The sequence below is a fragment of the Brachycentrus maculatus genome, unplaced genomic scaffold (assembly GCF_059751285.1).
Source record: "Brachycentrus maculatus isolate JH-2025_06_01 unplaced genomic scaffold, ASM5975128v1 h1tg000194l, whole genome shotgun sequence".
NCBI lineage: Eukaryota > Metazoa > Arthropoda > Insecta > Trichoptera > Brachycentridae > Brachycentrus > Brachycentrus maculatus.
The window spans coordinates 356,143-373,856 of record NW_028280945.1 but is presented as its reverse complement, the minus strand read 5'-3'; the positions used below and the strand labels follow the sequence as shown (position 1 = coordinate 373,856).

Genomic DNA, 17,714 nt, shown 5'->3' with positions numbered 1-17,714 from the left:
TATATATATATATATATATATATATATATATATATATATATATATATATATATATATATATATATATATATATATATATATATATATATATATATATATATATATATATATATATATATATATATATATATATATATATATATATATATATATATATATATATATATATATATATATATATATATATATATATATATATATATATATATATATATATATATATATATATATATATATATATATATATATATATATATATATATATATATATATATATATATATATATATATATATATATATATATATATATATATATATATACATTTCCTTACAGTAAACAAAACAATTATAAAAGATGACTCATTATTATTATAAATTATTATTATAAAAGTGTGACTTTCTTACCTGCACTTGAAATCTCGTGGTAGAAGGATTATCCTTAAACCTGGACGGCTTCTCCGTGTTCCGGAAGCTCGATTTTTTTATTTTAGCCCTGTTTCCACCCGCGGGCAACACTTGGGCCTTCTCCGAAATATCCTGGAACTTGTCGACTTCGTCGAAGCTGGGAGCATGGGATCCTTCGGGAGCCTTGAAGGTTAGTCCGGCCTCCGCATCATCCCCATCCGGTTTATCAGAGACCGGAAACTCGGGTTTGCCATTATTATTGCTCATGGACTTGGCGGAACTGATCTTCCTAAATCTCCCGATGATCTCGGGGGTGTCGGAGTTTTTATTCATCCCGTCGACCGTCAGCTGGTCCAACTTCTCTTTGCCGTTGCTCTTCAGATGCTCCATCTCTATCGATTTCTTCAACTCAGAGGTCCCGTTTGGAGAAGATCCCTTACTAAACATTAGAACAAATAATCCACAACTAACAAAACATAAATATCGTTTCAGTTATTCGAATAAAACTCGCGACATCGAGTGCCAAAAAAGCGCGAAGTTTTACAAAGCCAAACGTCAAAATTCGAATGATTTTCAAATAAAACCGACGGCGTGTTGCCCTACGTCAAAAAAAGAATTTAAAGTGTCGAAAGTTTGACCAGTTTTAAATATGATAGCCAGTAAATAGATACTCTTTCTGGGTGTAAACACGAAACGCCGGACACGTGTCTTGCGACTTTACGATTAGAGCGTAGCTCGACGGACAACCATCTGCTGGCGGCGCGCGGAATCGACTGAACTCGGCTCAACGCCGAACAACTGAACTCCACTGAACTACTGAAGTACTCACTGAAGACTGAAAAACGACGGCGAAATAGAGCCGCGAACAAAAAGCGAATCCCCAGTAGGTAGGCAGAATTATACTGACTTATATTCTGCGATATACTAAGCACAGGGGGGGGGGGTAACTTACGATTTTAGGAATTTTCATGACTTGCACACTTTTTAGCATGTTTTGAGGAATAGAGATTCTGGAGAAATTATACGTATGAGTGTATGCATTTTTTAAAGAAAAAATAGATATTACCGAATATAACTGAACATGTAATGAAAATAGTAACCGCGGGACTAATTTCATTAATATAATCCATTTTTAAGTATTAACAAAATGAGATACCCTATTCACCATAGTTCACATATCCAAAATTTATACTATGTACTATCAATAGAAGTAGATAATTTAAGTAGTGGTAAGATGTCCACCTCCGTAATGTAATAGCTAGCATGCTCGACTACTGTACCGGAGGTCCCGGGTTCAATTCCCGGGGGGTGGGGTTGGTCGAATAAATATAAGTGATTTTTTTCACTCTAATGTTTATTCAATACTACCCTGGACTGGTACCTGAAGCGGAGGGCTGATCACCTTTCCTTCATGTGTTAATGATCAAGATAACATGCGTTTATATGACGCAGTGCCCTGTGCACCATCGGGTGCAGATGAGGGTTTGAAGAAGATACACATAGCATGCATATTCACCCTTTTGTTTAAAAAATAAGGGCTTCGTACAATCTACACATTTTATGCGGAGTTTTACTTAGGTACATAGTTTAGTTTTTACCCGATTTTATGAATTCGATTATAAGTATTCTGTATTTGAACGTGAATAACTCATTTTCCTTTTTAATTAAATTATATTCTTCCTAAAACGCACACAAAAATATTATAGGTAAAATGCATAAACTACCATAGCATACATAATTTTAATTGGTTGTTTTTTTTTAAATAACGATTTTTTATAAGTTTATAATTTATAATTGTAATAAGTGGTTTTTAAAACAACTAACTAACTAACCATCACGCCGCTTCCCCGCAGGGGTAGGCAGAGAGAATAGAGCGCCACACCACTCTGTCCTTGCAAACATTCTTCGCCTCTTCCACGTTCATGCATCTCCTCATACATACCCGCCGATTGTTACGACTCAACCTGACCACTTTCAAGTATTTGGCATACCTGATCGTGCCATGTTTTTCTCGGTTTTCCTCTGCTTCTTTTCCCACTAACATTCGCCTCATAAATTTGTTTTACCGTTCTTTCCTCACTCATTCAATCCACATGTCCAAACCATCTCAACACACCTTTCTAAGTGTTTTTTTTTTCTTTTTAAGTGGTTTTTTATATTCATTTACATAATAATGATAAAACGCATTAATTATAAGAGGACTGTCACCTAAAAATAGATTTAAAAAAGAGAGATATTTGTGTTTTTATCATTTTAACAAATATTTCAATTTCTGTGAGCCTAAACGGCTCATTATTAGAAATAGGAACCGAGAAACTCTGACTTAAATAGTCCGAGACGTTGACCACGGGACCACAACCCGACAATTTTTAATTTCCGTACCTATTTTAAATATATTCCATGTTTATGTAGAAAGTAACATATTTAAATAAAATCGTATGTCTTTCAAAGCTGTGATATTAAATACATATAAACTTTGCCGTAACATTTAAATACCTATGTTTTACAACATTTTGAGTGTGTCCAAATACTTGTTCAAATAATCCAGGATTCTGACCTCACATACTAATATAAAAGTTTCTGCTTAATAAAAAGCTTCTTTACATCTCACAGATAGATGTCTCTAGTGAAGTTCTAGTGATTCAAGAACAAGGTTTCTAAATAGGTTCATATATATAGAACATCCAAGAATTTGAGTAGTGTGATTGTCAATAATGAATAGAATTGGTGAATGTTACACGTGTGTAAAGTGATCACTTAAACCAGCCCATGACGGTGGTAAGCCCCGTAAATGCCCAGACTTCCATATTCTTCTTCATCTTTGATGAGATGTCAAAAAAATAATATATCTATGTTTTAATCAATGTATTTACTTTTTATCTGTATCCTGGAAAACTGGAGTTTTTGACGTTTATGGTTTTTGTCTCTATGACTTCAATTCAATGCGTCCAAAATTGCAACAATAATATTGCTATGTGCAAACTTTTTTTTATTATTTGATACTTACATAGATAAAGCAAAAAAAATACAACACTGTGTGCTGTTTGTCTGTGCTGAAAAGTAATGTCATTAAAATTTGGTTTTGAAATATTTCACTTACTTAAAATTGAAACATCAAGTGATGTTTTGTTTCCCTTTTACACATTGTCTAGAAATGTGAATCAAATCGAGTCTGAGTGGGGGACGAGCGAGGGTCTGCAGAATATATTTACCATCTGAGCCACAATTATACCCAACATCGAAGTATTATAGGATTGTGAGTCAATATATCTATTTTAATATGTTTGTTGTCTGTACATATACAAAGGAACTTCTAACAGGATTCTAAACGGAAAATCGTCTGATTCATAACTGAAAGCTTTCTTGTGTTAGATACCTACTTTGGAATGCGATATTTAGTAGAAAAACAACATTTAAACATGTGTAAAACCATTTTTTTTAGATTATTTCACCATCCCATGAAATATGATCCAATACCATAGTCCATGAAAAAGGGAGCAGAACAGGTCTCCTTGCTTTTATATAATAACGATCGCATTGGAACCGTGACAATGCCCTACGCACCATTAAGAACAAATAAAGATTATGAAAAAAAGTGAATAAAAGGCGTTTATTTCACATAAAGGGATAATTGGAGTAAAGCAGAGGTAAGATTAAAGTAAGTGACTAATGTGAACTGACAGATTTTATTATGTAATATTTTTATATCGAAACGTATGTATTTTAATTTCATTTCCATTGAACTGATACACGAAATGATAGCTCTTTGCTGCATTAACATAAAAATATTAAGTATAAATTTAAATAGCCATAAACGAAGAAAATGCAGAGTTCGTTAGAGAATGGAGAACTTAAATACCAAAAATAAAATGCATAATTTATTATCGAAAATATTGCAATTCAAATCGCAGGAGTAAGGCAATAAAATTGTAAAACCTGCATCCATTTTCCATTGAGTCATTAGAAATAGAAACTAAATATATTAGGGTTATTTATAAATGGATAATGGAGGTGGGGAGATCTGAAATAGATCGCATCATTCGGCCATGTTGTATTTGATTGCAGGTCAAACGATTTTAATTATTTTTTTAAAAATTATAAATATTGTAAAATGTGCCGCCAGCACAGGAAAAGTCAATGAGGGCACATTATTGTAATATGTAATTACGTATGTGATAAAATAACAATAAATACATAAAAATAAACTAAGTAAAGACGCTGATATACATATAAAAATCGCGCACTTTTCTTCTATTCCTACGTATTTTTAAATTTTATAAAATATGCTTTCTAACATTTTTTACTGTCAGTTCTTCTCCTCCTAAATTCATTTTAAATTATTTTCATACAATATCACCCTATTTAATACAATCGCCTTGACATATATTCAAGCAAAAACTTATGCACAAAAAAACGCAATAAATAATAAAAGTAAAGGTTTATAAAAAATATATATGGACATCGATGTAAGCAGAATTCAAGTCTACATATTTAATCGATTCTTAAAATCGATGATGTAAAAAAATAGAATAGAGCTTGTTTTATTAAAGTTTTTTTTAAATTACCGATTAGCTAGGATACATAATTGTCTCAGTTTTTTCTTCTGAAATGCATTTTGGATGTTATCTCGTTCACGGAACTTTTAATGTCCGATAATATTAGTATGTTATTAGTTATTTCCCAGCATAGTCGGCAAACTTATTAGCCGAAGAGCCAAATATGCACATTACAACGATATTTTTTTTCTTGTCAGCCAAATCTGTTCACCTTAATTATATGCAATTCTGTTACACCTTAATTATAATTTTAGAGCTTTATTATATTACGGGTAAATTTAATAAAACTGTATTTTATTCATTGATAAAAATGTTTTGAAAGTAAGATCCATAAGAACACAACTTACAGCGAATATTTTTCTTGCATCTCTTTTGAAAGTTTGATCAAGTTAGGTTTGTATGTCGTTATTTTTAGCACGTTTCCGGATTCTCATCAGTACGATGATTTTCAGTTTGCTTTTGATAAGGCAGGATACAATTTTGACATAAGTAAAAAAAAACAAAATCAATCCTTTTTTACTCGCAACCAATCTTTGAATTTTGAAATTGTAATTTTTAACGAGTAAACTAGTAGCAAGATTAATAGCGCGTAGTACAGAGATCGTGAAAATATTTGAACACTTCAGTTTGTCTGCGATAATATTTTTGATTTAAAAAATATATATTTGCAATTTTTTCATCAATTTAATATTTTCATGTCTATATAGGATGAAACTCAACACAGGTTTTCAAAAACCTTGGTTGAGTTTCATATATAAGTGCAAAATAGCCAATATTAATTACTTAATTTAACAGTAGCTATTTGTTACTACTTATACGTTAATTATATGTTTTTTAAACCATGATAAACATGTTATTATGAATTTATTGTAGTACATACACAAAGAAACATAATGTATTGCCAATTTAGTATTTACAAAGAGACAAAATCGTGCAGGTTCTTACGGTGAACAGTTCCATGTGTGTTGTTGCTAGGACCAATCTGTGAGTAAGCCAATAGAAAAATCTCAAGTCTATCTGATAACAGATAAAGCGATAATCTTCATCTAATACTAACTACAATTCCTTTATTTGTATTTATCGTTGATATCGGCGTGAAGAGAAAAGTAGTTTTGTGTACCGACGTAACACTTTCGATACTAAGCATGGCAGATTGTTTCATCAGAACTTCCCCAGTTTTCTGTTGGTGGAGTACTTTGTCCTAGTTTTTCTTAGTCTCCATTCTGACTATGTTTTGTCCGTCTGTCTACCCAATTCCACTTCACCAGCGAGATACTTTAGTTTGGTTGCGGATCCAATAATTTCTTTTTCTCTCTATCAATGCTACTCCAAACGTTAAATATCTGTGCGACTTGTAGCTAATGGCATGAATGTTTCGACAATTGTTGTCTTTGCGGCATATGTTAGAGCGAGTAGACTGCATTGTTGAACATTGTAGTCTTTAGGGACTTTGGAATGGATCTTCGAAATGTTTAGAGGAGTTTTTATTTACCATAGCAAGATTTATCAATATTTCTTTATTTCTATGTACTTAATAACTACTTGCGCTTGTACAATAATTTTTCGAGCTGGGTATATTTTATGTTTAGCCTTGTTTAAAGGTAGAATTTGGCATTCGTATCGATATTTATGGTTTTTTGGTGTTGTTTTATTTATTTTCTTCAAAGCAAAGTTTATTGATTGAGTTTTTTTGTTTTACCAAAAAAAACGCTAATTTTACAATTTTTTTTGTCAAGATTTATCATTATTTTATTATTTCTATATACTTTGTCACTACTTGTGCATTAATTTTTCGACCTGAGTTCATTTCATGATCAATCTTGTCCAAAGGTAAATTTTCGGCATTCGTATCTGATATTTTTTTTTTACTTTCGTCTTGTTTCTTGATACTTTGTAACTACTTGTACATTAATTTACGGCCTAGGTACATTTTAAGATCAACCTTGTTTAAAGGTAGAATTTCGTCATTTGTATAGATGTTTGTAAAGTTTTTTGTTTATTTTATATATGTACATAATTCAAAGCATTTATTTAAAAATGTTTATTTGTTTTAAGTAGGGCTTGAAATTGAGATTCAAACCATTTTTTCTTCGTTTCAAAGCAATCGCCATTTTTTTATGTACATATTTTAGGGTTAAGCGAATATTGCAGAATATACTGACGAAATCAACCATTTCATTGCTAAGCGTCACTTATCAATTCCAAAACCTTCACTGAGCAAAATTTCTTTTCTCAGCCACACCCCCGAAAAAATTGAAAAAATGTAATTGTACAATACAATTAGTAGTTCGTTACTAATAACATTTTTTATAGCTAACAGTAAACATTAGGTTGAAGATTATAAAATAATTTTTGGCATACTTATACAAAATTTCGTTTTACATATTCGAGATAAATTAAGCCCTAGTTGAGAAATTGATACTTTGGTGACGCAGGGTTAAATTAGGTAAGTAGTTGCGGTGCATAGCTACGCATGCACAACTGTTGAAAAGTACCTTTTATCGATCTGAGCTACCCTCAAATATAACTGTACACGTGTACTGGACACCCTTCTCTTTCTGATCGTGACTTTCTCTGTCTTCCATCTGTTAAGGAGGGTGCATTTCTGAAAAATTGTGCGTCGGTACAAGTAGATATATACTTACCTTAGTAGGCGAGGGTAGAACTGGTTTTTCTTTGAATGTTAAACTTACAGATGTTTTATAAAGTTACATGTGTATTAGTAACAATGATTCATAAAATTCTAAATGATATGTGTCGGGTTATGGCCCCGTGGTTAGCGTCGCGGACTCTTAAGTCATAGTTTCTCGGTTCGAACCCACTCTACCACAATTTGATACCTATTTCCAACAATGAGCCGCTGAGGCTCACAGAAATAGTATGAAATTGAAATATTTGTATAAATCATGAATTTTTCTCTTAAAAGATAATTAAAATAATATTGTGGTTTGTCTCGAACTGACCAACATGTATGTTTTTTCAATAAAGATAACATTTTTCATTAATTGATAAGGCCGTCACTTTAAGGTAATATCTATCCATTTTTTATTTAAGTTTTACTTGGTTAATACCACTATTTCTTTAAATCTATTATGACACGTGTTTTGACGCATTCCGCATCATTTTCACGGTGTTTGCAATCGAAACACGTGACACAATTCAGAATAGAGTTTAAGAAATATAGGCATTCACCAAGTAATACCTAAATTTAAAAAGAGATACCACTTTTATGTGGTCACAATTAGAACTAACGAAAATAGCCTTATAATAATTTTATATTAGCACTTATAACTAGACAGGTCATACCCAGTCCTGTATATACACAGAATTCCCAGAAAAATTTAATTTTTAATTAATGTTTTACTTAGTAAATACCAATATTTCTTAAAATCTATTGTGACACGTGTTTCGATGCATTCCGCATCATTTTCAAACACCGTATGTGAAGCTAATTCTAAATTATATACTTTTTTAATGTTTTTTGGGATCTTTCGACTCAAGGGTTGCCGAAAAGACAATTCAAAAGGGTTAATTCGATTTGTATTTACACTCAGAACTTATAATAGAATATGGCTCCAGTTGGGCACACTTTCTGACTTTCTCCTTCATAGAACTCCGGATATCATAGAGAATAGTTTACTGATAGTATTTCCTTTAGTGAATCAGCATTCAAACCCAGCACTCACATTTCTAGTAATATAAAATAAGACGGAATATAAATCAACTTGCAGGTCAAAGAGCTGTTTTCATAATAAACTAAGCAGGGTCGGTTGTGGGCTTTTATTTAATTTAATTTGGATAATTATAAAAATTTGACGAATTGAGGTTGGAATGTATTTGTAACCCGATTTTGTTTAAATACAATCAAGGTTACCTTACTACCTTGTTCGTTAATTGCCCTATTTTATTTTTCGACAAATTTTTATTAATTTAATCGATAATGCTTATAATAATGCCTTGCAATATTTCCTCATTTCACCGTTCGAACATCTATGATAAATCTTTTTTTCGCTCATTCGTCCAAGTGATCGCATTTTTACTGCATTCAGTCTACTTTAAACCTTATTTTTCTAACTCCGTGCTTTACTTACATACAATTACTTTCAACAAAGTAAAAATGAATGTCTAAACAGAAATCATTTTATTATTAAAGAAAACACTTGTTTTTTACCACTTGAGTTTATTTACGACGACTAGTTTCAGAAGCTAAGCTTCCATCTTCAGGTCTAAATGTAAATGTAACAGTAAATGTAATGTATGTCATTTCACTCTCATAAATTAAAATTATTACACCTTGTTCCATATAAAGGCCAAATTATGAATTATCTTGAAAATTTAGAAATCCAAAAAAACCTCAATTCTAATAATAATTTATTAAATAATATATTGTTTCAAAATTCTTCACCATTGCTTTCCATTTTTCCTTTGTTTTCAAACTCCGTCCCTTGACTAACCCCTTCCCCTTACTTTCCCCTTTCCTTATTTTTAGAACAATTTTATATTTTATATTTTAGTTATTATACAGACCTGAATGATGGAAGTTTAACTTCTGAAACATGTAGTCTATAATAAAACTCAAGTGGTAAAAAACAAAGTGTTTTCTTTAATCATTGTAACAGTTAACATTTAGACCTGAAGATGGAACCTTAGCTTCTGAAAATAGTCGTCGTAAATAAACTCGAGTGGTAAAAAAATAAGTGTTTTCTTAAATAATATCATCATGTTTTACAACAAAGTAAATGCCGAAACAATAAATAAGATATTGTTTAAAAATGGAATTAATAAAAACATAATCCTTCACTGTTTAAGATATAAACGTTGTCGGTTGCCAAAAAATGTTTTGCTATGGTTGGCTGTGCGTAGAATTCCGAATAGATATCAATAAAATTACATTGGCTATCCTTACAACCTATCGTAGTAAACAATTTTCACAACTTCACTAGCATCATTCTAATCACACTTTGTCACCTGATCAATGAACATTTGTGCAATATTAATGAAGGAAAGTAAGTCAGACGCTTAGCATGTGACATGTGACACAATATCTAAAGGTAAATAAACATAATAGCATTTAGCCACGTGCGTTCCATGCGATGCGTGGAATCAATTAAATTTAATCATCATAACGACATAAATTCAATGTACCTTAAATATATCAGTGAAAAAAAAACCAGCCTGATATTAAGGACTTATGCGGTGATAGATTTCATAATTTCGCCTGAAATACTGAATCCGTGAAAAACATCTGCAAAATATCGTATTTAACATACAACATATTCAAAATGGATATTTTATATATATTTTCTATTAATTTTTTTCTATTAATTAATTTTCTATTATTTTTTTCCTGTCCGCCTCCGCAGTGTAATGGTCAGCACGCTCGGCTACCGTTCTGGAGGTCCCGGGTTCGATTCCTAAGGGGGGTAAAATAAATATAAGTGATTTTTTCACTGTAACATTTATTCAATATTATTACCCTGGATTGTTACCTGAAGCGGAGGGCTGACCGCCTTTCCTTCATGTGTAAACGATCAAGATAACACTGCGTTTATATAACGCAGTGCCCTATGCATCATTGGGGTGCGGATAAGGGTTTTATTATTATTATTTCATTGAAACTCTTGAAATTTGTTAAGTTTCTTTTTATTTAATTATTACATTTAATTCTTATAGACTCGACAAACACCAACGAAATTGGAAGGACCATCAGTAATTTTTCAAGAAATTTGCAGTCAAGTTACCGCTGCATCAATAGAAAGCGAAAGAATCAGGGAGCCAAGATGTAAGTTTTCTCTCATTATTTATTTGTAAGCTATTTTGTGTAATCCCAAATGATTTCTTGAATTTTACATATTAGCGCCATCTATCATGATTGTTTTACATAACCAGCACACATGATTTTGATACAGCAGTTCCCTTTAATGAGGATCTCGGATGTTAAAATAAATATTTTTTGTACTTATTAGCAAAAACCAAATGTGTTCTTTAAAATAGGGAAAAATGTTTCCTGCCGGGGCATTTTTGAGATTTAAATAATAACAATAATAAAGAATTGCTTAAAATGTTCCTGACTGTATTTAAAAAAATTGGTTGGCAGTTTTTTAATACATAAAAATCAAAAAAGTTCCAAACTAAACATTGAAAGAAAAAAATACAACATATTTTACATGAATTTTGCAAATATTTCAATTTCCTTGAAGTCAGTTATGCTTAACGTGACCATTTTTTTTGGTCCTGAAAATGGGTCACATACCAATTTTTACGTAATAGTGTGTATATTTATGAAAATGCGTGTTTTTCATAGTTTTTATGTATTAATAAAAAGAAAAGGAATGTTGATAAAGAAAATAAGAGGAATAAATACTGTAAATATGAACAAATTATGTTGTTCAGGCCATATAAAAAAGGGACGGTCCCGTTCAAAACGGGACGTATGGTTATACTTACATTATAAGTGACATATTTATAATTAATATCCCGCTAGGTAAGATACCTAGTACCTACATAGTACACAAGTAAACTCATATCCTGTGTAAACAAACAAATAAAATCATTTAACTAAAATCATGTACCTAGGTAACTTCATTGCTAATGTGAATTATCGATACATTGTTTAAACTTATGCCTTTGTAAAGATAGAAAGTGTTTTTGGCTAGAATTTTCCCACATGAATTATATGAAAATATAGTTACTTTAAAACATAAAGATTAAACCCACTCACTAGTAGGAATAGGCTATAAAATGTATGAAGTCTAGGGCCAGGATAAGCGGCATTGCATAAGCTGTAGCTACATATCAGAGATACTTGGACATTTGTAATTAAAAAAAATAATCGTTCAGCAAAACATGAATAAACATATATGTTTATCTATACATAGGTAGCAAGCGAATGAATACTATTTGGTAAAAAAAGTTATTCTTATATTCATAAATCGAAAAAAAAAATCGAATCACAAGGAATTCATGTTCCTTGCATTAACATACACTCAGACTCCGCATTCCCATTGGTATTGTGTTTATAAATTAACCTCTACAATAGTAAGTTATTCATGAGAAAGTTGTGCTCTTTATGGTGGGTACTGACCGGAGTCATTTCGTCGTAACGTAACACGTTACGATGCGAGCAATCGTATAGTACAGTAAGCCAAGCTTGTTCCGAGTACTTCATACGATGTTCAGATGCTCACCGCGAATGTTACGTTACGACAAAATGCTCTGATCAGTTTCCACCTTTAGGGTTAGATTTTTGTAATATAATCAAATTAGTATTTCTAAATGACTTATTTTAATAAATATGGGGCTATACATTCAGAGTCGTCAAGAGTCGATAGTTCAGAAACCCAAGAGACAACTACGTTAATAATTTTATAAGACATCTGTGGAAAGACATACTAATTATAACATCTTTGTTTGATATGCGTTATTATCATGTTTTCATATCAATGTGTTCACTCTTCTATTGTGCATTTAACGTCATTTGAAAGTGTACTTTTACAACAACAAAAAAATCTTTTTACTTTTAATTTATTATTAGATTAAAACCAATATTTTTAGCTTTTCCACTTTTTTATTTGACCAGCGACCGGGTTTCGTCGTTACCGACATCATCAGACTGGTCCAGTCTGATGATGTCGGTAACGACGAAACCCGGTCGCTGGTCAAATAAAAAAGTGGAAAAGCTAAAAATATTGGTTTTAATCTAATAATAAATTAAAAATGCAATTCCATCACGAAGTGTCAGTGGATAATATAAAACTTTTTACTTTTATCAGTTTAAAGGTAATTTTGATTATTTTTGTCATCACATTATAAAACTTCACACCCTGGATTGGTAACTAAAGCACACAACTGATCACCTTGCCTTGTTACAGTCGTTTCCATCAAAGTTCACCAAAAAAACACATGCTTAGGTGTTATAGCATTGTATTTGAAGTGAATGGGCTTGTAGACGTTAAATAGAAATTAAGTCTTTTTTTGCAATGATGCTTTGTAGAGTGGATATTAAAAAAAGTAACATAATAAAATATGCAAGAACTATTGCTAAAGGTGTAGAAGAATTCTTCAGACACATGGAACAGATCAATATCCAATGAGATATTGTTCAACATAGCAGTTGCTCTTCCTACAGGCATAACCATCGGCAGGTTGGTCCTGTGTATAGGAATGTGAAACAATCTATGCCGACGCTGTCTTAGGTAACTATCGGGAACATACAGACCAATGTTCTGGATAATTTCAGGATTATCGATCATACCGCGCAACAATCGATAAAAATGCGTAATCAAATACACATTCCTTCTAGTCTCTAAACTATTGTAGCCGAGCATACCCTAGAGAAACTCGGTCGGGTAGAGCCAAGGATAATGGCCGCACTCTCTCATGTAGAGATACCTTAGAAACTTCTTTTGGACTTTCTCTACCATAAGAGAGTACTTAAGCTCGTGATACTACAAGCTTAAGTTACTTAAGATCTCATTAACCAGTTGCCAGTTTATCCCGAGCGTGACTCGGGCAAGGAGTTTGTGTTGCATTGATGAGTCCGAGTGCTGCTCGGGCAAATCGTATTCCAACTTGGTGGTATTGATTTGCCCGAGCCAAATATATTAATGTATTTGTTTTTATTGACTAACCCAATCGGTGTCCGGGTTCTAGTTTTTGGTGATGATTTCCTGCACCGACCAATTTTCTCGCCAAAATTCGACTGTTAAGTGGTTAAAAAGAAACAATAATTTACAAAGGGATGAGATTTATTATAAAAAATATATGCATGTTTTAAATTTAATACAGGAAATATTTAAATATATAAATTTTTCTTCTCAGCCAAGAATTAATTTAAATATTATTGTCACGATGTTCAAAAAGAGCAGAGGAACTGAAACAAAAAGAAAATATGCAAATTAAAAATTAAATCATAAAAAATATACAGTTGAACTTTTGTATTAGCCATCGATTTAGAAAAGTTCTTCCAATAATTTACATTTTTATATGAACTAAGTGTAGTGATAGTTAAGTTTAAAATAGTTAGGTAAAATAGTTTATACCAAGTACATAAGTAAACTCATATCCCATGTCAATTCACAAGTAAAATCATAGAGGTAAAATCATATACCTAAGTAATTTTATTGCTATCATAAAACCATTGAATTGTTTAAACTCATGCCTTGAATGAGATAGCGAGTACCCTTGTACTGAAAAGTTCTTTGGTAATGCATACCACCAAACCGATAAAATTTTGTAACTTATTGATATTTAATTGTACTACTATGATCTGGTTCAATTCAATTAAAAAGTTTAAAAAAAATATTATTTTAAATATATTGAGAAATAAGGATTTATTTTGATTATACGGCAATCCAAGCATGCCTCCTCTATGGCGACACTCGAGTATTAATGGTAAATAGACAACTAACCCCATACCCACATATCAAATCAATTACAACCTCTACACTGCTCGGCATAAAATCAAGCTTTTTAATTTAACACATTATTTGCGAGAAACCCTTAAAATCGTATTTTACATACTGTAAGAGGGCGGGAGACGATTATAAGTATTATATTTGCTTACTTTTGGTAGAGCGCGAGACATTGTAACCAAAAAACATTGTACAAATTGGAATTGAGTTTGCGGTTACTTGTGATTAGTATACGACCCTAATTAGTATACTAATTAGAGTCGGGGTTGATGAAAAAACTACCTGATGACAATGTGTTAATATCTTAAATACTATAGAACGGGGCTATTTGAACTTTGATGTGTTACTTGAGCCCAGTACAAAGAAACAAAGAAGTATCGTGACAATAAGTGTCACCTGTCAGGGAAACAATGAATCATGTCGATACGTTCATTATTGTAGACCAAATACAGATTTAAATATTTTTTTCTACTGGGCTCAAGTAACACATCAAAGTTCAAGTAGCCCAGTTCTACAGTACATATTTTGTAGAAAAGTACTGATTCTTTTACGACAGTAAATATATATGGGTACAATATTTTCAGTATGTCCAATCTTTGTTCGCAAATGCTGGACTTCACTCCACCCATTTAGGAGCTATTCATCAGTGATATCAATTATACATTACATCCCATCTAGCCACAAATACAGTAGTCCTTATGTGTTCAGGGGTGACGTTTCAAATAAAGTTTGCGTTTGGAAAATCTTTAAATTTTGATAGTAGTAAATCATGGGTATCAGTTTAGTCCGCCTTCGTAGTGTAATGGTCAGTACGCTCGGCTACCGTTCTGGAGGACCCGGGTTCGATTCCCAGGGGGGTCAAATAAATATAGGTGATTTTTCCACTCTAATTTTATTCCATATTATCCTGGACTGGTATCTGAAGTGGAGGGCTGATCACCTTTCCTTCATGTGTTATCGATCAAGATAACACTGCGTTTATATGATGCAGTGCCCTATGCACCATTGGGGTGCGGATAAGGGTTTGAATGAATGAATGAAAATCATGGGTAGAATGGTAAATGTTCTCTTTCTCTCCGGTCTCAATCCTGCGGATTGGTCTGTAGCAACGGATGACATCTCTTTCGCCATTCTCGCCTATTTTTGGAAGTCCTCTTCAGCTCCTCATATGTCGAGCAGCCCATGTCTTCATATAAGTCGCTTAGGTATTCGCGGCGTGGGCGTCCTCTGGCGTTTATTCCCTCGATCGTCCCCTCTATTATTTGGTGCAGGAAACCCTCTTGTCTTAGCACGTGGCCGATCCATTCAGCGCGTCTTTTGAAGATAGTCGTGAGTAGGTGCTTTTTTTCCTCGATCAATCATAGTACCTCGTCGTTGGAGATGTGGTCTCTCCAGGATATCCCTAACATTGTTCAATAGATCCACATGTCCAAATGAATTTAAATAATCGATCTCTTTATGCGTTGGGTAAATGTTACACAATGCATAAAGAAATCACTCAAATCAGCTAATGACTACCACTGAGAGAAAAATCAAAATGATAAGGTTTGCTGTACTAGACTTTTTATAAAACGTATCGTCCAATTACTTGAGTACTACTGTGTATGTGATAAGATGGGATGTAATATATAATTTATGTTACTTGTTACACAAGCAATAAGATAACACAAACTTTTATGATAAAACCACAGGGCAGACTTTCTATGGTGTTGAAGATTTAAGCGACTGATCTGTGTAATATTTACAACAAAACAAACTGTCTATTAAATTGAATTTTCATATTTTCTCTGGTTTAAAACCTTGATCTTAAGATGGCTACTTGGCAGAATAAAGGTTGACTAAATAAAAGGGGGTCCTTTTCACAAATTTGAGAGTTTGAGAGTTATTCATATAATTTTAAAGATACTTACTTCTAGTAACAGTTCTGATTGATTGAATTAAATTAAGGGTTTGATGTTTTAAGGAAGGGGCTTCTCCATAACCCTGAGGCTGTCCAGAACTCCCCCAGCCAACTGCAAATCAAAAAATAATATTTTCATTAGTAAGGTTAAGGGTAATAAAAAAGGACTAATTTAACACCGGAATAAATAACAAATTATTAAAATTTACCTTTCGAAAGGAATCTTTGTTCATTTAAGATACAAATGGCATTTAAGCATAAAATAGAGGCTTCGAATAAAGTCCAAAGCGTGAACATTTTCACTAAAGCTAAGTTTGACTTTTGACAGATTTGACAGTTCTGGAACACATACACAAATGTTGTCGGTAAGGAAGAAATCTATAAATTATTTGCTAGAAGTTCTTTAAAATTAATTAGTGCCATCTGTCGTGGGAAATATATACTATTAGTTTGATAAGTATTCAAAAGATGGCAAATGGTACAGCACATTTAAAAAATCATCCTTTTATACGCAATCAAACACAACCGCAATATTTAAAATTGAACTCTTTAGAAGAAAAACTACACTTGTGTGACGAAACCCTTTTTTGTACAGGATACAGTAAAAACCATTTTTAGCATACCTCAACATGTTTTTCACATCTGTTTTGAGCCACATATGATTTTTTTTATATATTTATAATCTATTTAATTATTGTTTCAGCATTTACTTTGTGGTATAACATGTTGCAATGATGAAGGAAAAAGTTTTTTTATACCACTCAAGTTGTATAAAAAAGTTTTCCCTAATCATTGGAATTTATAATCTACATTATTTTTGTTTATATAAATAATACCTACAAAATCAGTCATTTTGATTTTATATTACACTAGTTTTACTCTTTGAATGCCACATGAAATTGCGCAGTTCAAATAACTTGGTAAATGTTTCACATCCCATATAATACAAACGTCTTTCACCCAAAGCTTTTTCACTTACGTAACCTCCATCTCATCAAACATATTTCACCTCGTCGATTCGATACAGTAACCTATGCACCAATTGAGTTCGGTTAGGGGCCAGAAGAAGAAGAAGAAATATTTCAACGTATTCAATGTCAAGCTTAGTCAATCATATTGAAATGATAACTTTCAATTGAACAATAGTTAGAAACCAACAGCTTTCTCGAACGGGCTGACTATCATATCGCTCACTCCTTTCAAGAACATCATAAATCAAAAATCTTGATTTTTCACGAGAACGTTTTCAATGTTTAAAAATATAATACAATGTATTAAAAATAAATATCATGTCACTTATTGAACTTTTTACTGTGCAACAGATCTTTTTAGATAAAACCTGAAGGTTTTTTCTCCATTTGAAAAACATTTAGTATATTTAAAAAAATAATAAAACAATACCTTTTCTTCAAAATGAAAAAATAATACTTTATGCCTTG

General features: G+C 32.0%; 2 protein-coding genes across 2 annotated transcripts in view; both read right to left on the bottom strand.

Annotated features, from left to right (window-relative positions):
* The window catches only part of Ncc69 (sodium chloride cotransporter 69), a 97,441-nt gene extending 96,205 nt beyond the window's left edge, over positions 1-1,236 (bottom strand). Inside the window, exon 1 of the mRNA XM_088262951.1 lies at positions 407-1,236. Within this exon, the coding sequence (XP_088119077.1) occupies positions 407-853 (447 nt within the window). The 5' untranslated portion in view covers positions 854-1,236. The remainder of the gene's footprint in view (positions 1-406) is intronic.
* A 12,455-nt stretch (positions 1,237-13,691) lies between these two features.
* On the bottom strand, positions 13,692-16,633 carry LOC148307703 (immediate early response 3-interacting protein 1). Its single transcript, XM_088262954.1, has 3 exons — positions 16,485-16,633; positions 16,286-16,387; positions 13,692-13,834 (listed from the first exon to the last, which is right to left on the bottom strand). Exons 1-3 carry the CDS (start codon positions 16,570-16,572, stop codon positions 13,779-13,781), a joined length of 246 nt encoding a protein of 81 aa, XP_088119080.1. The 5' UTR covers positions 16,573-16,633; the 3' UTR covers positions 13,692-13,778.
* Positions 16,634-17,714: the final 1,081 nt, after the last annotated feature.

Coding starts and splice junctions, on each gene's coding strand:
- LOC148307703 (XM_088262954.1), bottom strand. CDS start 16,572: ATGTTCACGCTTTGGACTTTATTCGAAGCCTCTATTTTATGCTTAAAT. Junction 16,388..16,484: donor ACAAAGATTCCTTTCGAAAG/GTAAATTTTAAT, acceptor TTTGATTTGCAG/TTGGCTGGGGGAGTTCTGGA. Junction 13,835..16,285: donor AATCAGAACTGTTACTAGAA/GTAAGTATCTTT, acceptor TTTTTGTTTCAG/TTCCTCTGCTCTTTTTGAAC.